The sequence below is a fragment of the Rhynchophorus ferrugineus genome, unplaced genomic scaffold (assembly GCF_030347505.1).
Source record: "Rhynchophorus ferrugineus isolate W39M unplaced genomic scaffold, kcgeb_rfMv2 rfM8, whole genome shotgun sequence".
Lineage (NCBI taxonomy): Eukaryota > Metazoa > Arthropoda > Insecta > Coleoptera > Curculionidae > Rhynchophorus > Rhynchophorus ferrugineus.
The window spans coordinates 28,288,421-28,312,597 of record NW_027472587.1 but is presented as its reverse complement, the minus strand read 5'-3'; the positions used below and the strand labels follow the sequence as shown (position 1 = coordinate 28,312,597).

The 24,177-nt window shown below is 33.3% G+C and overlaps 3 protein-coding genes across 6 annotated transcripts in view; 1 reads left to right on the top strand and 2 right to left on the bottom strand.

The window, feature by feature from the left end:
• LOC143200655 (nose resistant to fluoxetine protein 6) overlaps window positions 1–24,177 on the top strand; it is a 75,359-nt gene that overhangs the window by 49,196 nt on the left and 1,986 nt on the right. For 2 of the 3 annotated variants that reach the window (XM_076411195.1, XM_076411196.1), the window contains exons 8-11: window positions 6,362–6,493; window positions 7,049–7,252; window positions 8,785–9,034; window positions 21,143–21,225. In XM_076411195.1, coding sequence (XP_076267310.1) covers window positions 6,362–6,493; window positions 7,049–7,252; window positions 8,785–9,034; window positions 21,143–21,225 — 669 coding nt within the window. The remainder of the gene's footprint in view (window positions 1–6,361; window positions 6,494–7,048; window positions 7,253–8,784; window positions 9,035–21,142; window positions 21,226–24,177) is intronic. The other variant, XM_076411197.1, reaches the window with a different exon arrangement.
• Window positions 14,891–16,154, bottom strand: LOC143200659 (uncharacterized). Its single transcript, XM_076411206.1, has 2 exons — window positions 15,047–16,154; window positions 14,891–14,984 (listed from the first exon to the last, which is right to left on the bottom strand). The coding sequence occupies exon 1, from the start codon at window positions 16,015–16,017 to the stop codon at window positions 15,085–15,087; it is 933 nt and encodes a 310-aa protein (XP_076267321.1). The 5' UTR covers window positions 16,018–16,154; the 3' UTR covers window positions 14,891–14,984; window positions 15,047–15,084.
• LOC143200660 (uncharacterized) lies at window positions 16,459–17,514 on the bottom strand. Of its 2 annotated transcripts, XM_076411208.1 has the most exons (3): window positions 17,351–17,514; window positions 17,126–17,293; window positions 16,459–17,023 (listed from the first exon to the last, which is right to left on the bottom strand). In XM_076411208.1, the coding sequence occupies exons 1-3, from the start codon at window positions 17,400–17,402 to the stop codon at window positions 16,560–16,562; spliced, it is 684 nt and encodes a 227-aa protein (XP_076267323.1). In that variant the 5' UTR covers window positions 17,403–17,514; the 3' UTR covers window positions 16,459–16,559. The 2 variants fall into 2 exon arrangements, with proteins under 2 accessions (XP_076267323.1, XP_076267322.1); XM_076411207.1 differs by having other exon boundaries at window positions 17,126–17,514.

Sequence of the window (24,177 nt, the reverse complement as noted above, 5' to 3'; positions counted from 1 at the left end):
TTGACAATATAAAAAATGAGAAAAATACAAAGATAAAAAGGATGGCAGCGGAGTTACCTGTTGACGAGGCTTGGGCAGTCGATGGTGGCACGTCTTAACCGAACGAGGGTTGAGCACTGAATGACCGAAATACCCTTCAATAATATCCCAGATAAACGTCTCGGGGTTGCCGCCAGCTATTCGGTGTCGGGTTCCAATTGGCACCCCGCCCGTGTTCAACATCTGGGATTATATTTCTGGGTATTTTGTAGACCGTTATTCCACGATGTAAAATTCGACATGCCTCAATTCGCTACACTTTATTTAGAGAACTAAGCCATAGCACCGATAAACCCATAAATACACCTAAATCAAATACAAATGCGACTAAAAAGATGGATTTAAAAAGCCAACGAAACAAAATCCGGTCATATAGATTTTATGCTGCCTAGGAAGAACATGTCCATCAGTCTATATCATCAATTATCAACTTCCACGAGTAGATGATGCTCAATATCTTGGTATGCACCTAGATGGACGCCTAAGTTGGAAAGAAGGAAACGGAAACAATTTGGACTCACACTCTACTAAATGTATTGGCTTATCGGGCGCAAATCCAAGTTATCATTAGATAACAAGATATTAACGTGTAAATCTATACTTGGTCATATGGAATCCAACTATGGGAAACCGCTAGTAAGTCTAATACGTTATATTCATGATACAACGGTTGAAAAATATTGTTGCGTACCCTTGTCGATGCTCCGTACTATGTTTCAAATGAAGTGAAACAACGCGATATTCCTCTAGAACTAATAACGAGTGTAATTCAACCTGTTTCTGCGAAGATAATTTGAAAGACTGTCAGTGCAACCCTATGTATTCGCTAATCAGCTAAGTATGCAAAGTAGCAGTGAAATGCGTAGACTAAAACGTCTAACACCATCCAATTTGATTATTGGATATATATAGACTATAGAATAAGCTTTAAAATAAGGCTAATTAGTTAAAATAATATTTTTTTACAGGAGATCACTTAATTAATAAGTAATAGAAATCTCTTTATTCTTGCAATTTTTTGTGGCTTATTTAACTGTACTATATTAGAGACAGCTACACAAAATGGAAACGCAAATTATGTAATCGAATATTATCTAAGATATATCAAATGCGAGCGAATAAAATAAGTTAACTAGACGACACTGTAATACCTTAATATGTTTGGGTTTGCTAATACGTATGTTTTATATTTTTACGAGTTTTTTTATAAGTTAATTTTAGATGATAGGCAGACCGCACCAATTATGAAACGAGTAGGTCGTAAAACAGAAACTCTGAAGATGGGTGACAGTAACATTTATTTGACAATTGTTTTAACTAAACAACAACAAAAAATTACACCATAGAAGCAATTGTATACGATATTTCACGAGGTCTTATATGCTATAGTTGGTGCTTAAAAAGCAAACTGAATGGATTTTGCACTGAACGACTACCGATTTTCCGTCACATCAGCTCTGCAATAATATTAAAGACAAATATAGGATTATTTCAGATAAAAAATATGTGAAAACTATAATATCAGACTCTCCGAAGTTCTCTTCATTGACTCCCTTTTTCAATTCTCTAAATCCTCCCTGGATATCCACTGTTTCCTTTATTCATACTTCTTAAAGGCGTTTAGAAAGATAAATCTTACTTGAAATTAAATCTTGATCTTGACAAAAATATTCTAAAAAGAAACTTGTGTTGAATCACTACATAGTATAAAACAAAGTCGCCTTTTCTGTCCCTATATCCCTATGTGCGCTTAAATCTTTAAAACTACGCAACGGATTTTGATGCGGTTTTTTTCAATAGATAGAGTGATTCAAGAGGAAGGTTTGTATATGTATAATACATGCATAATATACTAAGGCAACATTGCTAATTTTAGAGGTTTCTAACGTGATGTCGTAAATTAACCTATTTTTTTAGGCTTATTTAGCAATTAGCAAAAACGCTGCCTAACCCTACGAGTTAGATCAAATTAATGTACTACAGTATTGTACACCATAAAAAGGTCTACAAAAAAGTCCGCGATGGTATATGTTTATCTTTTAGGGATAACCCACATTAACCATTTTTATTGTTTACTTTTTACGTGAGAAAATGGCTTATTTACGAAGCTATTTTAAGCAATACGGCGTTAATCCTTATCGAATTAAGTACCTTAAATACAGTGTGCAATTAATATAGATCAATATGGTTCCTTACAGCATGTAAATTAAACAAATATTTTCGGAGATATTACAAATTTAAAATTTGCGTTTAAAAATGTGTAATGTAATAAAAATTGTATGAATTTAGATATTCCAAAGATAGCAGGAAATCTTCATAGTAAGTATAGGGGAAGAGGAACTGTTTTACTCCAAATTTAATGCGTGCAGGCCAAGGGCAGTAATGAATGAACCAAAAATACTGGATCGATTTTAATCATGTTTTCATTGAGTGACATAGGCATATATATTTTATGCCCGTGCAAAGTCGGAGCGGGCCGCTATGTTTTTATATACAACGTTCATATTTTTTCTGTAGTGTATTTAAATTAGGATCAGCATTGCACCCGTGCGAAGCCGGGGCGGGTTGCTAGTATGTAAAAAAATAAAGTATTCCAATTTTATCATAAAAATAACAGAATAGCATAGACAGTAATAATGACCAATACTTGTTAAAAAATAATTAAACATACACAACTATATTGAAACATTATTGATGAATTAATATATGTAGTTCGTTTTAATCCAGTTTTTAATATTAATTATATATGGGTGGACGAACGATGTGTCGAAAACGCTCGTTAGTTTATGCTTGAATACAGTCGGTATTTTATCATAATTGCTTATGTAACAATGCGTGTGTAAAAACTTGGAAGATTGGAATCTGTAAAAAAGAAATTGCTACGAATCGGCATAATTTATGAATTTGTAGCAACGAATACTTTCTACTTTTATAGCTGACATACTTTACCTTATAGCTTTTTGATATATATCAAAAACATTTGATATATATTTATAGTGGGCTTTAACTCGATAAGATGCCCTGAGTAACAACATTTTAATTGATAAGTTATCTTGTATTTTAAGCCCAAATCGAATGGAAAACTTAAGGGCAGGTCACTTAATCAATTCGTCATATCTCCCTTCAACATTTCGATCAACATTTTCTCTCACTGTTGGACTTAAACTACTGGATTTAGGGATAAATATCTATGTGTTGGAATTTGTTGTCTTTCTCTTGCTCATACTGATGTTCTAGATATAAATGTCACCATTTTAAGAAGAACTTTTTAAATATTTTTTATTTTTTAAAGCACACTTTTTTGTTGCTACATATAGAGTATAAAAATATGGATAAAATAGAACTGTTGGTAGGAGCTTTAACAGATTTTTTAAAATTAATTATACGTTACATTAGATATGCTTAGTATAATCATAATTTACGAATTAATTTATTACTACTCTTTTGTTGCAATTAATTATTATTAATTTTATTAATTAATTATATTAATGTTAATATTAATTAAAATAAAACAAAATTACTGAAGCTAAAAGCTACAAGCTCATGTGGTTTGGTTCGCTTCAATGTTCTGATTTCCTGCGTGTTGTCCAGTAGCTGTATTGCCTCCACGTTACTATGATTTGGTAGCCTCATATCATGTTTTAAGAAGAAATCTTGGATCATTTCATAAATCCATTTGATATCGATGTTATAGTGCAACTCTTCGTTGCTTTTAGTAGCTATAACTAGGCATTGGAATTAATTATAAATCTTAGTTTTGGAAGCGTTGGATAACTAGTTGGTTGAAACACCCTATGGCCTTTATTATTAACCGATAAACTAATATTTTTAATTTTAGGTTAAGTTGAGATTATCTTTCAAGTAACCAATACAGCTGTTTGATTTTGAGACTGATCTGCCTTACTTTTTGTCTAACATAATGTTTCCAATTTGACCTACCATCGAGATGGACTCCGGGATATTTAGCTTGTGGAATCGGGCATCCGTCTAGTGATATAATTAGTTCTTTGTCATTTCTAATCTCTAGCCCATCGAAGATGGAGAAACTAGGTTTTTCTCCCAAATAAGTATAACCTCTTATTCTCTTAGTAAATAATCGTAATGAATAAAAGCAAACTGGAAGTCATGATGTTAGCAGGGCTAGAAGTAATAAATATCCAAATTAAAGGAGTAAAAGTAAGACAAATAAACGCTTTTAACTATTTGGCTGTAGAAATCAAAAGTAATGGAGGTGTTAGGAGATAAAAATGATTACCAGAATTGGAAAAAACATTAATAAAAATGATAGCAAGAAAAATTAAAATGGAAATATATATTATAATTAAGTACAAATTATACACCAATCCTAACATTCGGTCGCGAGACATGGATATTGTCAAAGAGAGATAAAAGTAAGATACAAACGGTAGTAATGAAATACGAGTCAGAGGCGGAACAAAGATGGACAGGATCAGAAGTAAATAAATAAGAAAAGACTTCAATATTAAATTAATGGAAGGAATATATAGAAAATAAACAACTCATTTGGTGGGAACACTTACAGCACATAGAGAACACAAAATAGGTAAATTAAATACAGGAAGCTAGGATGGAGAAAAAAGAAATAACAGGGTGACCTAAGAGAACCTTAAATGAATGTATCAGAGATATATTTTAGAAGAGAGGAAAGACGCTGGCCGAAGAAAGATGACTGACAAGAGACAGCAAAAAGTGGAAAGAAGTTATACATTGAGAAACAGAGAATAGACTCTTACTAGTACACAACCTCTTACTTTAAAATTATTTTATTATTAATTTCATTATTTTAATTGTATTAATTAATATATTTTATCTTAATTCTCTTATTCAACATAATAAATTGACATTACAAAACATACACAACTAGCTGGTTTTATTGCATTCACTGCTCTTTTAGTTAGTACTAACTTCAAGCTGTTAAAATTTCATGATATACCACACATAAGTTCGTGAGTTATTGTGACGCTACTTTTGTTATTTTCCAAAACAATGCATCAAAAACAATTTCGTGTAACAACAACTCTGACGATGCAGAGCGCACTGGAGGTCCAAATGAGTTGGTAACACCAGAAAACATAAAAAAATCAACAAAATCATTTGACTGATGGAAAAGTGAAGTTGTCTGAGTTAGCTAACATCGTAAATATATAAAAAAAACGTGTTGGTTTTTTATAGCATGTGCATTTGACTGTAAGAAATCTCTGTTTAATAGTGGATGCCGCGTTCGCTCACTATTGACCAAAAACAAGAACGTGTTGATGATTCTGATCAGTGCTTGGCCAAGTTTAAACATAACAAACCGGAATTTTGCATCGATATGTGACAACGAATGAAACATGGATCCATCACTTCACTCCAGAATCAAATAGATCGTCATCTGATTGGACTGCAACTGGTGAACCTTATCCAAAGCTCTTAAAAGCACAACAATCGACTGAAAGGTGATGGCCTCAGTATTTTGGGATGTTCGTGATGTAATATTCAACAACTATCTTGAGAACATATACCATCAACAGTCAATATTTTATGGTGTTATAAGAGCGTTTGAAGGCTAAAATTGCAAAGAAATGACGCTATATGGTAAAGAAAACATTTTTGTTCCATCAAGATTACTCACGGTGTCACAAGTCAATCAAAACAGTGGCAAAACTAGATGAGTTGAATATTTAATTGCTCCCACATCCACCATATTCGCCAGATTTATCTTCCAGCGACCACCGGCTGTTGTCAGAGCTCAAAAAAAGGTTGACCGGAAGAAATTTAGCTCGAATAATTCAATTCAATTATTTATCGCTGAAACGGAGGCCTAGTTTGAGGCAAAAGATAAATAGTTCTACAAAAGTGGTATTGAAATGTTAGAGCGAATGGCTGGAATGATTGTGTGGCCCGTGATGGAGATTATGTTGATGAATAATGTCAATTTTGGATTTAAAAAAACTGTTTTTATTGTTACACCAAGGATTTTTCAGCTCATATTTTACCTCTTGTAAAACTTGTTCTGATTTATGTCTACATTAAATTAAAATCAATATGTTTGCCTCAATTAATATAAACATTGTAGTTACTTATTACATTTAAAAGAAAAATAAATAACTTGAAGTAATACGTTTCAATTGTTTACTATTAAACAATAATGCATGTCATTCTATATTGTTAATATATGCGCAAAGATATTTAGTTGTAAATTTCTTTATAAGTCAATAATAATGCAGATATAATACTGCACATTATTATATTAGCTGTTTAATCATTGCGTATGTTTATTATTAATATATTTATGGTCTGATTATTTTTTTTGTTTCAGTGTATGACCCATGCCTGGTATTTACCTTGCGATTTCCACTATTTCATTATCGCAATTGGAATCTGTATTTTGATCAAAAAGGAGAAGAAAATTGGACTTAGCGCCTTATTTAGTGTGATTATTATATCCATGGTAAGTTATCCATGGTTTGTTTATATTGATAATCATCAACTTCTTATCTTGTTTTCATCAAATACACGGTTCAGATTTCAGTTGTCTACCATCATTTTAGTTTAATATTTCCCCACGAATTCTTGCGTTTCTGGTTCCTCCTTACCTGTAGATTGGAAGACTAAGACCAGAGAATAAGTGTGAAAATCAGAAAACGGAGATGAAATTTAAGGTCTTCAGTAGATACTGATAAAAGAAATTATTCAGTTTAAATTAAATATTATGAAGTAAATATTGAATATTAAAATATATTAAAAAACGCTTTCTGAATTTCACAATTTCCTTCGGGGTTTTCGAGTCCTTTGGGGTTATTAGATTTATTATGTCTTTTCTGAATTTCTGTTTCTTAATTAAATTTTACAGTACAAAGATTACTGATTACTGAGGTTTTATAATAGATATCTAAGGTAAATCAAATAAAACTAATCAAAATATGAATCAAAATCGTCATGGCAATTCTTGCAGCAGTTAATATTACTGCAAGTATACCTAAATATATTTTATAATATTTTTCAGGTTATTCCTTTTATACTGACTGTTGCATATTCAAGGCCAGCGATGCTACTGTTTTATCCAGATTTCTTAACTGGGCCCAAGACTCATCCGGATTTTCTTTTAACGTACAGCAAATCTCACACCAGAGCTACACCGTACTTCATGGGAATGGTCGCTGGATACATCTATTATAAGTTAAAAGGAAAAAACAATCATGTCTGTAGGGTAAGATGAATTTATCTGAGTTTTAATCTTATTTATTAATCTTTATTAACTTTTTTCTTTATCAGTTAGTCGTTGTTCAGTCCATTTTACTAATGATAATCGGAATAAATATATAGATAAAGAAGTCATCTATGAAAAAAATTGATGTGTTTACAGCAAAACAATATTTTGTGTTCCATTTTATAATATTGCAGCTTCCTTATCTACATTAATTTATTTTCTTATTTGTTGGTCGTCCAAAATCGGCTGTTGTGCCAGAAAACATAGATACTGTGTGCAAAATGATTAAGCAAGATCGTCATGTCACCTATTGTGAGATTGAGGCATCCCTAAGCATTAGTTTGACCAGCATATATTTGATTTTACATGAGACGTTAGTTGTGCGAAAGTTTTGTTCGCGTTTGATCACTCAAAATTTGACAATTCGCTCAAAAAAAGGCTCTTGTCAATTAGTGCAAAGAAATGCTTAAGAAATTCAATCGCGGTGCTTCGAAAGACGTTTATAAAATCGTGACAGGTGACGAATCATGGGTATATTCGTATGAGCCCGAAAGTTAGCAGCAGTCGTCTGTATGGATGTTCTAAAATGAACCAAATCCAACAAAAGTAGTTCGCGCACGAAGCACTTCAAAGAAAATGGTGGCTTGTTTCTTCGGGAAAACTGGTCATATTGCAAAAATTCCTCTAGAGGATCGTAGAACAGTAAATTATGATTGGTACACAAACATTTGTTTGGCAGAAGTCTTTAGTAAACTTAGACTTAGACATCATGACAATGCGAGCTCTCACACATCGGCTCAAGCAGGAGACTATTTGAGCCCTCAAAACATCGAATTGATGGGTCATCCGCCATACTGCCCTTATTTGGCACGCAATGACTTCTTTTTGTTATCATCCGTGAAGAATAAACTACGTGGTCAACGATTTTCAGCGCCCGAAGAAGATCAATCAATGTTTTGAAAATTGCTTTAAGCGTATGTAAAACTATATCGATCATAATGGCGAGTACTTTGAAAAACAATAAATATAAACAGTGACCCTCGTATTACCATAGTGCCGAAAAAGTCCAACTACAATTATAAATAGTAATTATAAATGCTAACAAAATGTAAAGTGTGGCGTCTTTTTTATTGGCATTTACATTCTAAATATTTGAAAATACACCTACCAGATTGTTGGTATCATCTTGATAGGTATTTATCTCTCTCTTCATTTCTCTTCTTCAAACACTTTACAATTTATGTGTCCAGTGTGAAGTCCATGATGTTGCATTGAAACTAAAAAAATATCACTTGTATGTTTAAAACAAACTCGTATCAATAGGTATTTTTGAAGACAGCAAATAAAAATATATGAGAACTTTTTGAGGCTACTTTGAACCCGAAACATTTTTTTTCATATAAATAATTATGTCGACGGCATAGTTTTTGATTAAGATAGAGAATTTTTCTTTAAATATAAATCTATAATCAATATTTATAATTAGAATTAGTGTCAATCATTATAATTGATAAAATATTTTTTTGTTGCAGTTTAAAACCACGCTGATAGTTTTGGCCTCACTCTTATCCATAGTGGCTTCGATATTTTGTGGTGCTATATTTTATAATCCATACCATGAGTATAATACTTATGAAAGTGCAGCTTATGCCGCCTTACATCGTCCATTATGGGCGATGGGCAGTATTGGATTAATGTACGTGGCCAGTTATGGCCATGCTAGTTTCTTATCAAAGATATTAACGTGGAATCCTTGGATACCATTAAGTAAATTGCAATATGGTAAGTAAAAATATAGTCAATTAACGTACACGATTATTTTGTATATTAACAATTCACTTGATTATAAAACTATTAGATTTTTTTTTATTAGCAATACAAATTGGTTTATTTCGTATTCATAATATAGTTTTATGGCTCTGGCTAATACGAATGTTTCGTGATGATAAATAATATCTACGATTTTAAAGGGGTCTGTGGTTTAAAACCTTTAATTTTACCAGTCAATATTACAGTCATTGGAGGCGATATCTTATATTTTTTTGATTGGAACTTTCCAGATATTATGATAATTCGGTGGCTAATTTAAATTATTCCAATTAAATTTTGGATTAGTATTGCAGCATATAGGGTTCATTTATCAATAGGGCAGGTCGATGATTAATGAAAATAGTGTGTGAAATATTAACAACATTTTTGTTATAAATGAATAAGATGGTTTACCCACGCCTGAAGGGGCTGCATACAGAAAGCTTTGTAAGAATTTTGATCAGATATATATATTTGTTTGAATGAATACGCGAAATATCAATGTAAACAACTGGTGAACAAACTAATTTAACTTTTAAATTCGACGATTTTGACATTTTTGTATATTACTACAGTTTTTCATTTAGTATTTCTGAGTTATTTGGTGTACACCGATCATGGAACGCTCAAAATTATTTTCGTTGTCTACTCTTGCGACTCCTTAAAAACTTATTGTTAGAAACTAATTATGACGCTATGTCATCATATTCTAATCGTATGTTTTGGTTTTAATTATATTTTAAGAGTGATTTTGATGTCAATGGAAAAGAACGACCTGAAAGATCAAAAAAGCTGAAAGAAAATGATGAACTACAACACTTGTTGGATAGAAACATAGCTGAAACTCTCAAATAACTTTCAGACAGCTTAACAGTTGATGACCCAACTGCATCAGAGCGTCGCATATTAATTGTTTGTCAGGCAAGAAATACAGAGTTTTCTATGGAGTATTGTGACTAACAATGAAAAGTCGATTAATTCAAACAATTCTAAGTGCAAAAATCATGGATTAGTCCAGTAGGAAAAAAATTGAATAATGTATTATTGAAAAAAAAACAGCTCAAATGGGAAGTTCTACTAAACCCAGCGTACTCAGCAGATAGAGCGCCTTCTGATTACCGCTTGTTCAGACTGATGTAGCGTATATTGGCTGGCATCCGGTCTTAAAATACTAAAGAAGTACAAAAATTGGTGGATGATTGTATTGCTGTGGAAACATGGCCATACCAAGACAAAATTATTAAAAAATGGTCACTGTGCCGAGTGAAACATTATGGGGAAGCAAAAGTTGGACAAAAGCCAATAAGTCAAATAAACCAAAAGAATTTAGAAAAATATTTTCTCATAATTATTCTGGTAAAAGGAGAATTTAAGTGAGGAATGTATTAGTATAAAGTTTGAGGGTATAGTAAATCGTAAATCACTCATTAATTGAACACTGTTACAGATTAATTGAAAAGTCACCGGCCTACCATAGTAGAACAAATTTTTTTGACAAAATTAGTTTTTTATCTTCAACAAAATTCTCTTCAAGGGTGATACACTGATTATAGTAAGCCTCCAACTTTTCGATACAATTTTTGTAGTACGATTTGTACTTTGCTTCAAAATAAGCCTCAGTTTCGGCGATTACCTCTAGATTCGATGAAAATTTCTTCCCAGCAAGCATTCTTTTGAGATCTGAGAACAGGTAATAGTCGCTGGAGGCGAGATCTAGAGAATACGGTGGATGAGAAAGAAAGTCGAATCCCAATTCATGGATTTTTGACACGGTGCATAGTTTTGATGAAGCAGCATTTACTTTTTCTTCAAATGAGGCTTTTTTTGGGGCGATTTCCTTTTTCAAACGGTCCAATAATGATATGTAATAGTCGCTGTTAAGGGTCCTTGCTTTTTCTAGGTAGTCAATGAAAATTATTCCATGCGCATTCAAAAATACAGATGCCATAATCTTGCTAGCCGACTGTTGCGTTTTCCCACGATTTGGAGTAGGTTCATCGTATACAGTCCACTCGGATGACTGTCGATTGGACTTCGGAGTGAAATGATGGAGCAATGTTTCATCCATTGTCACATATCGACGCAAAAACTCGGGTTTATTGCGCTTGATCATCTTCAAACACTGCTGCGAATCATAAACTCGTCGTTGTTTTTGGTCAAAAGTGAGCTCGCGCGACAACCTCTTTGCACAGAGCTTTTTCATACCCAAATATTCGTGAAAGATGCATACGTTCAGTTGATATCTTTAGAGTATCTGCTATTTCATTCAGTTTCAATCTACAGTCATTCAAAATTATTTTGTGGATTTTTTAAATATTTTCGTCGATAGGTACCTCTTCTGGGCGTCCATTGCGTTCACCGTCTTTGGTGCTCATTTCACAACGTCTAAACTTAGCATAGCAATCTTTGATGGTTGATTTTTTCCGGGACAGTGTCTCGTGCGTCGGCAGAAGTTTTTACTTCAACTGTATTTTTTCTTCAAACATCAATATTTGATCAACACGCGAAATTCCTTTTTATCAATTTTTTTCGCAATAACAAAAGTTGCTTCACTCAAAATATTATAATTCAGAAACTATTGATCCGACAGCTGTCAAATTTATACACTCATCTTTTGACGGTTAGGGCTAACTAAAAAACGTATGGATTTAGCTCTAGTAGCGCCATCTACGTGTCAGGCCGGTGACTTTTCAATTGACATGTTATAAATGAGTGATAACTGGATTATTAAAAATAGATAAATAAATCTAATCTAGTTATATGAAATAAGACACAAAGTAATATTTTGTTATATGACTTAACAGCTTATTCATTCGAATATTTTTTAATACATAAATTTAGTTTATTTATTGGGTTATTCAATTTCAGTTTATTCAATTTCTCAATGTATGCAATATATCATCCAATATAGAATAAAGGGGGGGTTATTCGTTATATTTCAGAGATCAGTTTTGTTGACCTTGATGGCCTTGTTTTTAAGTAAATGTTAACCACATTGTTATATAGCTTTTTTATACACCCACATAAGACATTATAGGTTGATATGACGGTACGTTAAAACGCTAAATTTCTGCTTTATTCTCATTTTAAGGTGATTAAATTGTATTGGAACGATTATATTGAGTCGGAAAAAAAGTAATGTCGGTTTTAATGTTTGTTCAAAAATAATTTATAGTTTAAAATTGACTGAAGACTAATTAATAATATGTTGATTGATTACGAATTTCTAATAATATTGTTGATAATGTTTTCATGAGGGTGTTATTTGAGTTAGTTGGGGTAGATGTTAAAACATTTAATAAGTTACTTAGTAGAAAATTTATGATATGACATTAATTGAATCAAAACAGAATTATAGGTGAATGCGAAGTAAATAAATATAAATAATTAGAATAGATATGAAGCAGATGAGACAAGAACAGATTATGTTAAATTCAAAAGAATTTAGAAGTAAAAATGTTCTAAATGTAATAGTTTAATTAAAACTGAGAAGATCTACAGGACCGTATAACTATCATAATAAACCATTTTTAATTTATTTATCAACTTCTTTTGAAATCTGTCGAAAACATGATATGTAAACAACATAAAAAGTATGATTTTAGGTCAATGATTTTGTTTTGAATGGAAAAAACAACTAATAAACAATAATTTGTATTAAATTTATTTTTGTAAGACCTTGAAATAATGTAGATTAATCATATAGCTAATGAATTACAAACAACACAAGTCGGCGTTTAGTGAATAAAAGTGGTAGAATATACAGTAATCAAAATATGTTCTATCATTTTCTGTAACTTTTTACCATCGTTCTGGTAATATGGCGATATCGTGTGGAAAGAAATGCTGGTTTGGCAGTGGTCCAAGTATCAATCCATTTTTGAACTTCTTCAGAATTACGAAACTGTGCATGCTTCACAATTTTTCCGACTTATGGGCGAGCGTTATCATTTGAGAGGATCACTCTGGGTGTGATCACTCACTATTGAAGGTCTGTTTTGCAACGATATATCATTTAAATTGTTTAGTTGATGTCAGTAGACATCTCCAGTAAAAACTGCGTTCGCTTTTAGCAGCTCGTAACATACTACTCATTATTGGTACCATAGGTGTACAAATATTTTATGGCCATTAATGTTTCTTCGATGACGATTTGGATGGCTCTCTTGGACTAAAACCTTTCTTCAGCTATCCTAATGCCCCCCTTTCTCCTCCTAAAAATGATGCTGAATTTAAAAATAACTAAAATTTATGCCTCTAGAGTAGAATACCCCATAACCTCTGATGATGTCTGTTGAGTACCTGACTAGGAATACATTGGGGAGAGATAAATAAATTAAAGTTGAGTTCACGTAATTTGATCATCAGAATCATGCCTGATTTGATTGCCAGTTTGATGGACGATATTGCCGAAAAATTGCCGTTTTTTGAAGAAAAAGACAGTGCTGCTTCACCAAGACAATGCACCATATTACAATTCATTGAAAACGATGGCAAAAATCCATGAATTGGGATTTGAATTGCTTCCTAATCCACCGTGTTTTCCAGATGTGACCCCCAGCGACTATTTCCTGTTCTCAGATCTCAAAAGAATGTTCGCTGGGAAGAAATTTTCGTCGAATGAAGAGGTGATCGCTGAGATTAAGGCCTATTTTAAAGCAAAGGACAAATCGTACTGGTATGAAAAAGTTGGATGGTCGCTATAATCAGTGTATTAATGTTGAATAAAGAAACTAATTTTGCCAAAAAAATGTGTTTTACTATGGTAGGCCGGGGGCTTTTCAATTGACCTGTTATTAATGTACTTATCTCTACTCTAAGCAAGTACAATAGAACAGTATTAATAAAATAATTTGCATATTAAGATTCTACGAAGCATATCTAATGTCATTCAAAGGTTAATAAACCGAGTGAACAAATGACGCTACCTTTATATTTATAACTAGCTGACCCGACAGACTTCGTCCTGTCAAAAAGATTTGTAATGTGGCAGTTTTTGTGCCTACGTATTTTAAAAAATTCTCCTGAACAGAACCATCACCCTGGTGATAGGGCGTTGTGAATAAAAAATAATTAAATAAAACATATATAAGGATTGAAAAGTAAGTAATCGCTTTATTGTTAATCATGTGAATCATAATTATTATTATTATTATCATTATATTGCTTTGTGGTATACGATGTTTTTTGTTTGATTACCTGGCGCATAGATAAACAAATCTGATGGTTTTCCAACACGGGAACAGGCAACATACAATTGACCATGTGAGAAACATGGGTTTTCTAGATTAATACCACAAACACTTAATGATTGCCCCTGGGACTTGTTTATAGTCATAGCAAAAGCAAGCCGTCAACATGTCTATAGGAAATTTGCCATTACCAATGTCAATGAGTTGTTTAGAGAATATGTTTCCAGATTGGTCATTTTGCAACTCGACACGCATATTCTTGCTTAAATGAAGTACTTTAACATGTTTCCACAAATTGGAGGACTTTAGACATGCATTGAGTTCATCAGCTGGCGTTGATCGTGGAATCACTGGCAATGTTTGACGAAAATCTCCTGCTAATAAAATCATTGCACCACCAAATCGGTTATTATTGCTACGTAGATCTTTTAAGGTTCTGTCTAAAGCCTCCAAAGATTTTTTATGTGCCATCGTGCATTCATCCCAAACAATCAATTTACATTGCTGCAAAACCTTTGCCATTGCAGAGTTCTTCGAAACGTTGCAGGTTGGAGTTTCATTGCTTTGCATATTTAATGGCAATTTTAGTGCTGAATGGGCTGTTCGACCACCTTCAAGCAAAGTTGCTGCGATTCCCGACGAAGCGAGTGCAAGTGCAATTTTATTTTGTGAGCGAATTGTTGCTAATATTAATGAAATAAAAAAAGTTTTTCCTGTACCACCAGGTGCATCTAAGAAATAAATCCCTCCAGTTTCATCATTTGTTACTTTCATAAGAGTTTCAAATACATACTTCTGTTGTTCATTTAACAGTGGAAGATTTGTTTGAATTTATTCTTTCAAAGCGTTGAGATCATACAGTCTTTCTCGATGCAACTCTTGGTTAAAAGCGTCATGCATTGGACGATTGGGCGCGGTCAGGCCTAATTGAATTAATAGTTTGTTTGACATTATCAAGCACATGTCCTCAATTGAAATCAATGCTTCATTGTAAATTTCTTCACTGATTTGTATATTTGGATTTCCCATTCTATTCCGTATTTGATACAAAATATCATCACACATATAATCTTTGTACTTCATCCACAAATCAATTGGGTTTGATGGGAAGCATGTAGATATGATTATAGAAAACAATGTTCGTATTTGATGAGTGTGTGATGATATTACAGCATCATTGAGAGTTTGATCCCAATGAGCGTCATTTTCAAGCAATTGCAAACGTTGACAGGCTTCTCTGTAGGATCCACACAATTCACCATCAACAGTTCGTAACTGTTGGAATGATGTTGGGCCACGTACATTGACTAATAGCAGTCGTAAATAAAAACATTCATCATTGCTTGGATGTACTGAATAAATCCGGCCAATCGCATCGGTGGAATATACATCTGTATATCCTGGAACTGGTTTTCCTTGTTTCCGTCGTATAAATCTCCTTGAGGATTGATTCCAGGTATAATATTTTGGCATTTCAGAATATAGCAATGTTTGTGCGAAATCATCGTTTTGGCATGTCTCAAAAAAACTGGTTAATGTAGTAGATGGTGGCTGAGCAGCTCTTTGTACTGCGTTCTGTGCTGTAAAATACACTCTTTGTCCATTTTCTAAATGCACAGCTAAGTGAACAACAGAAGGGTGTCTCTCATGAATAGGAAAAGAAAATATTCGCCAAACTGCTTCATTACTACTGACATAGCGGCCCATTTGGTATTGGGTAACTTCATCATTAGAATTCCCTGCACCAATTCCAATCACAGCCATATCACTCCCTTTGGTTACATATTTGCAAATGTATTTAATCGATTTCACTGAATGGCAAGATTCAACGTTGATGTGTGCTTTGAATGTCTTTGATAAAATGGGTGAATATGGAACAATCCAACGATTATCTATTTCAATATCTTGTTAATTTAATTTGACAATTGTTGATTTTCCATTGTCTGCTGTCGATCTGCGACGATACAATGGATAACCGTCATTACCAGTAATTGTTTCCGATATTAATGTCCGTGGATATCGTTTTGAACATTTACCATCCATCATACACGGTGAATTTTGATTAAGAGTTCCACAGGGACCATGTATCATGTTTTTGATAACTACCTCATGCAATCCAGGATCTACTTGTACATTAGGGATTTCAGCTGATATCACTGCATCAACTTCATTTGGCCTTATCTTTTCAACCAACCAAATCAAAATGTGTGCATGTGGCAATCCTCGTTTCTGCCACTCCACAGAATACATCCAGCAGCGTGTCTCACCAAACACATTATGTTTTACGATGAAATTCATTAAAGATTTCAACTTTTGTTGGCTCTGGCTGTAATATCATGACGATCAATGGATGATTTCCCAGGTAATAACTCCTGCTTAATTTCTATCCATTGCGGATTGCATGTAAATGTGATGAACAAATCTGCTGTACCATAATGACGAACATACGACATGGCATCTTGAGCATATTCGTGCATATGCCGAGGGCTTCCGATGTATGTTGCTGGAAGAATAGTCATCCGACCGACATTCTGTGCATTTCCATCAGTATTAATCGCATCTCGAAGGTGAATATACTCTTCAGATCGGAGTTTGGTTTGATTCAACCTGATGAATGTTAATCTCTCCGTTTCAATTTTAACATACATGTCATCAACATATTTGTGATATAATCGCCGACATTTCAATATGTGATTATCTGCATTTTCCCGAATCATTAGGCGGTATGAATAATAGTTCATTGAACTGACTTTTTTGTTGGTTTCAGAACCTGTAAACAGATTTTGTTTTAATAACATTCAAATATAAAATTAAAATACATAACATAGTGACTGAGATATTATCGCCATAGCTAAACTAATATTTTAGTTACCTGTAATGGGATTTATCATTTTTATTGATAAATCGTAGCCATCTTCACCTTGCCAAAATATAATGGGATATTGCAGTGCATCATATGAGCGGTGTGTTTCCTTTATAGGTTGTAATTGAAAATTCCGACGATGTAAAACAATATCACGGGATTCCAAGTTTTCTCCAACTACAACGATAGCAACTTCATCAATAGTTGGTGCATTAAAACGTCTTGTATGTTGACCTGCAGGTGTTTTATCAGCTCTGATTACAATTTTGTGATTATCGGATGGCATCAGATCCAGGGCAGTTTTAAACAATATAATCAATTGATTGTGTTGATGAAATAAAGTTTGTAATTGTTCTACAATAGACCTTTTTACTAAATTGTTATGTGCACAACGCAGATCAATTTCTTGTGGTGAATTGCCCATAAAATAAATTTGCAGGAATTTGTTGTCGCTATCTGACACTGGTAACAGTGAACCTGCTCTATGATATATTTGCCCTTGTATCTGTAAATAAAAAAAATATTATGGTGTGGTATAAATTAATGGATTGTCAATGATCAAACTTAAATAATATTTGATCTTAAAAAGTATATATTTAGTTTTAACTAATATCTATCAAATATAAAATATAATAAAAGTGTCACTGAAACTGAATCACCATATAATATGATGACTAAGTGATATATTTCGTAATGATTAAGAAATTGAAGATTAGTAACACATCTTAACTTTGGTGACAGAAAATTTTGTTCGCTAAAATAATTATGAGTAACTGCTATAATACATACCTTGAAAGTTGGCATAAAATTTTCCCGAACTGCATTTGTTGCCCCAAATGAAGTCATTTGAAAGCAATTGTTATATTGTTGAATATGTGTCAAAAAGTGTATAGAATCTGTTCCTATTCCTGAAACCAATGAGTACAATGGTTCTGGTGGTGGATCCAATTGTATCAATTTCACTTTACCATTTGCGCAACACAATCCATTGGCTTCGTTTTTGTATTTTAATGCCTTACAGTGTGAGCAAACCAAGTTCATAGAACCAATAACAACACATTGGTAGTTACTGTAGTCAATTGACACATCGTAACTGAAAGCAGCTGGATTCAAACTTGCGCGATTATTAGTTGAATGTCGCGCTCGCGCTTCACGCGTTTGTGATATCCGAATTCTTTCACGTTCATTTCCGTCGTCACGTTCTTGTGCAGTACGATTAGATCGGTAATTAGCTTGGTTTATAGCATTTCTGGTTCTTCTACCTAAATTGCTTCGTCTTATAGGAGGCATATCAAATATAAATTATTTTTTCACTAATCACGAACTAAACAAACACTAACTAACTAAACACTCTGCACAAAACACGATATACGAATTTGTTTCGTGTATCACTTGACAATTCATCTGTCATCTGTCAAAAGTCATCTGTAACAGACAACTTTTTTTTTTAAATTTGATATGACTTGAACTCAAATCCTTTTAAGCCGTACGAATTGTTTTATTTATTTAAAATTTGAATTAAATTTTAAACAAATAAAAAATTTTAAATAAATAAAACAATTCGTACGGATTAAAAGGATTTGAGTTCAAGTCATATCAAATTTAAAAAAAAAAAGTTGTCTGTTACAGATGACTTTTGACAGATGACAGATGAATTGTCAACTGATACACGAAACAAATTCAAACAAAAAGGGCTATTTTTAGGGGTTTTCCAGCAATAATTCTAATTTTTCTCGCCGTAAAAACCATCCCTGAACTTCAACGAACATTTTAAAAAAAGATTTGGCCAAATTGGTCCAGGCGTTGTTGAGTTATGCGCTTAGGAACATATTTTGCGATTCATTTTTATATATAAGATACTTGTGGAATTGTTGAAGTTCAGACGTGCTTATAGTACAGTTTCATTAAATAAATCATCTGTTAGCAACAATGAATATTATAAAGATGTTACATATAAACATATATAGTGTTTTTTGATATAAAATTACCATTACTAATGTGTTATTACATTAGATTAATTAAAGATCACATGTACAGGTGTCTGTATATTGCACACTTAACACTAATATTGGTTTGGGTCTATCGAAATAATATAAAACTATGTCAAGACCGTTCGAGACCTTTAATATTAGAAGTGGCCCAATCGCTCGGTGCACATCGCAGAAAATGTAATGTAATGTAAAGTGTAATGTCAATGTTTGATTTGGTATCAAAGGTTCCGATTTCTTCAGTGGTAACGGCATTCATTGAACCATTATTAGGCACGATCAAGGTTAGCGATCGATCGGAAACAAGCAGTACTGCGCGCTCTCCGACGGTACTTTAAATTCACCATGCATCCACAATCTGGTGTAACGCAGCGCCAAATTATCAAGCCCGAGGTTCTATTGCTTCGAATATCAACCATTTTCGTATCTGGTCAATGTCAGTAAAGTTATAGTTATTTTCTGTTGCAAACTAAAAAGAGTAAAGCCACAAAGGTCTGGTACTTAATTCTGGTTTAACATTTCGATTTATATCGATTTTAATCAGAAATTTGTGATTGTTATTGATTGAGGTGTATGATTAGATTAATTTTGCAGTAAAGAAATGCGTTGAGAGTTAAGGCGATAAAATAATGTTATGTATATAATACAATTTATTTTTTTCTCTTCCTGGCATAAATTAATGCGCAAAGACGCGTTAAATAAAGGATAAGAAAATGTATACAAATCGATAGGTATGGTGAAGAGAATTACGAATAGAGTTGATTTACTAAATCGTATGTCTGAAATGAAAAACTGTCACTTTACCTAGAGAGATGTCAAAACCATCCAATTTATCAGTTAGATTAGCTATTAGATTTCTTTAAGAGTTATTTACATTGATACTTCATATTTTCACCAATATATATCCCTGATCAAAAGGCAAGCAATCAACTAATATAATAATTAGTAGATGTTCTACTTTTCCAACATAACTACTTCTTTTTGATTATAATGCGACATATCAAGGTTATATAGGAAGAAATGCATTTCAACATAGCTAGGCTGGGATATTGATTGTTCTGAAAGATTTTAAGTATATTTAGTTTATAAAGATTAATGGTTTTATAATAGATATTACTTTAATGAAGAATGACTAGTGGAAAAATAAGATGATATAAAAGAAAATAACCGCTATTGTTGTTTAATGATTGATTATTTGATGATTGTGTTTATTTAAAATTATAATATTATTGTTTTTAAAATAAAGTTTCCTCTACTACTAACAGATTGCTACTGATGATTTTACTGATACGAATTTTTGATTAGTTATTAGGTAACTGGTCATATCTATTTGATATTATTGGGTTTTAATACAATAATTAGTTAATTTATCAAATTAATATTTCGTTATCATTGACCTGAAATTATATTTCATAGTATAGTTTCACAACAGTTTACACCATATATTTTCAACACTGAAAATGAAAAATTTACATTTTGTTTTTCATCTTTAGTGTTATTTGTAATATTATAACTTACTAATTTAAACATTACATATCGAAATATTTAATTATTATTTTATAATATGTAAGATGTTCACACAGAAGGTTTGAAGAAGTATGAAGGTTTTATGATAAAGACATGGTCTTGACAAACACATTTGAGGTTTTAATTATATTTTAAGTTATGTGACAGAGGAAAATACGATTGCTTCAACCAATTAAAACAACCGTTCGTCGGTCATTGTCTCATTCGTTAAAACCAAAACATCTTCTATTAAATCATTTTTCAAATATGGATATAGAAAGTATTCTTTAAATATATGTATGTATATATTATAAAAATAATATATTACGAGGGTAGATTGTTGATGATAAAAATAATTTAGATTTATATCATGCAAACTTTTTATATTGTATTGTTATTGTGTATGACAACCATGTGCTTATATGTTAAGTAATGTTTTTATATGAAATTTGTAATTATTTTAATTTCATGTTTTGTTTTTATATATATAGCTACAACAACTGGATTTTAAAACTAATTATTTATTTTGTAGGAGCTTATCTGGTCCATATGCAGTTCCAGTTACGTGCAGCAGCAAAATTTATGAGCCCCAGATATATCTCATTCTTTGATTTAGTAAGTCACTGAAACGACAAGAAAATAATTTAGATTTTGTAGTGTGAATTTAATTATGTTGATAAAAGATTGATGTAAGTTTAATACGAATATTAAGGAGTCTAAATTGTAATTCTTAACACAATAGCGTCTCCGAATATTTAATTTTTTTTTAAAGGTTTAAGGTTTAAAATTTATTTGTTGATCTATAACCTTTCAAAAAAATTTTAATTTTTTTTGTTAATTACATTTTACATTAAATATGCTTAGTATAATGTTAATTTACAAATTAATTGCTACTGTTTTTTAAGACTACTCGATAAAGCTCAAAACTCCGTAAAGCCAATTGCTATTGAAAATAATGTAAAAAGCCAGGAAACTGTAACCAACGAGCCAACCATCGTTGACATGATGAAATTGCACAGTCATTTTCAGACTGAAATGCGACACAATATCAGTCAGTTAGCAAACAGGGTAGAAGTATTTTAAAACAAGTTAAGGAAAAATAAAAATGAGTAATTCGTTCTTAAGAATAATAACATGGAACGCAAATGGGTTAAATTAGCTGGTCCGGGAATTAGGAGTATTTCTGAGAACAAATATCATAGATATAACTTTCATATCGCAGACTCATTTTTCACAAAAAATTACTTTAAAATACGGCGTTATGATGCGTACTGGACAGTACACCCCAGTCAACGTGCTCGAGGCGGAACAGCTCTAATAATAAAACAAAATATGCAGCAACTATCATCTGATCACACCCCAGTATTGTTAACATTAAGCGCGACAATTCTGAAAAAACAAAGAAGTCTAATGTTACTAACAAATTTAATAATTGGAACACGTTTCGCCTTATAATGCAGGAGCAAATTAGTTTCCTTTTTTTTTTGTTCCGGTCTAAAACCAGGCGGTGGAATGCATGAAACATACCTGGTCGCGGAGATTTACCCTGGAGTGACAAGTTGGAGCGGGTTATATGAGACTGCCTCTAGGCTTACCAATACACTAAGCCGAAACCGCCTAACAATTAACCACTGTGGATCGCTACAGCTACTGTATTAAATTTGGAAATATGGCACCCGCTGATCGGGCGATTCTATTGATTCGCGAACTTGAGTTAACACGCGACTGGATACTGACGTACAGGGGCAAAAGTTATGACTGCAGCTACGGATGAGGTCGTTTCAGCCTGGAAAGGGGGAGGTTAGCGGTGACGCGATGCTAAGTTTCCAGTATGCCGACCAGCTCGCGAACAAGCGCGTTTTCAGAAGAACTTGAGCTGAGTTGTTTGTGAAATGATTGAGATATGAAGTGCTTGATTTCTGGAGTGTCAGTTTTCCTATGAATTTGATTATTTCTGACAAACCATGGAGCGTTTAATATTCTCCTGAGGAGCTTATTTTGGAAAACTTGAAGCCGTTTCACCTGGTTAGGTGTAACAAACTTGAAGTAGACATTAGATCCGTAGAGGAGTACGGATGGAATTAACATCTTGTAAAATAAGCCTTTGATGGAGATCCCGTTCCCGAACCATTCTGAATTACTTTCTGGATTTGGGAATGTCAATCGAACCGTCGGTTGAAGTGTAGAGCTAAGTGCGTGACGTTATCCAGCTATGGAATTATAGCGGTGTCGGTATTAAGTTGCGAGACGCGCAGTGTGTAACGATTCTTATGGAAAATGATGGCCTGGGTTTTCAGGAGGTTGATTTGCAACCTTCAGAATTTGAACCACTTGACCGCATGATCGAGATGCTTCTGTAAACGTTTTAGAATTGTAACGTTCAAACTGGAGGCTGTGAAGAAAGCAGTGTCGTCAGCATAAAACGCGACGTCGATGTGCTCTTTTCTCCGCAGATCTGAAATAAAGAGGTTGAATAAGGCTGGGGCCAGCGGGGAACCTTGAGGTACGCCAGCATCGATTTGTTTTCGACTGGAAAGTTTTTTCCTGATCTTGACCTGGAGAGATCTGTCCGATAGATAGGACTTGATGAGAGCGGTTGGGTCTTCTGGGAGGTCTAACTGCACGTATTTTAGGAGAAAACCATCGTACCAGACCTTGTTAGTGTTTCCAGTTCCGCGAGCTGCTTAGGTGGGAGCTTTTTAACCGAGTAATCCATATTCTGTCGAAATCTGGATATTTTTTGTTATAAGTTTGCCGATCATAGTCTGTGGAGACTTTGGAGACATGAAATGATTGGGAAAAAAGGCTGGTGTTACTGGTCTTTTGATAGAATTGGATTCGTTGATGACACTGGCGTAAACCTAAAGATAGGTTTAGTGTTCTCTGAGGTTGGGAGGCATTTCATCTGAGCCTCGCAGGTCTCTGCGGGAAGCTCGACGTTTTCTTGGCCAATGACTGCGAAATTTCCTGTAACCGCTGCCTTCAAGGGGGGGGGGTGACATTGTGCGTCTGCAGCATCAAGGGCGAATCCAGCTAATCTGCATAGACTGTTTTTGATACGAATTTCACGTTTAAGAGAAGCGGGAAGGTTTTTCCTTCACGGTTAGGGTTGTGATGAAATTTCGACTGTGGCAGGTTCCTCGAGACGTTCTCGAGTGTTAATTTTCAGGATTGGATCAGATTCCAGGAGAACAGATTAGTAATTCTTCTAGTCGGCCCTTTTCCTGAATCTTGTTAGTGGGGCTTGAGTGGTGGCGCTGTTTCCGAGTTTGAGAAGGACCGGACGATGATCAGACCCTAGTTCGTCAAGAACTCGATCTTCGGAAGAGCAATTTACGTCTTGCAGAATAAAGAAATCAAGGACTCTTGCTGCGCCTTGAGAAGCTGAACTGGGGTCATGGGTGGGTTCATCAACCAGAAATGCTATAGACAAAGCAATATTTAATAAAGTTAGTAATGAGACAAATCAAATGATTAAAGAATATAAAAGGAGTTGCTTCGAGAAATATGTAAGTGAATAACTAGAATTGTGCTATGCATATCGAATATAAGAAGTAATTAATTAAA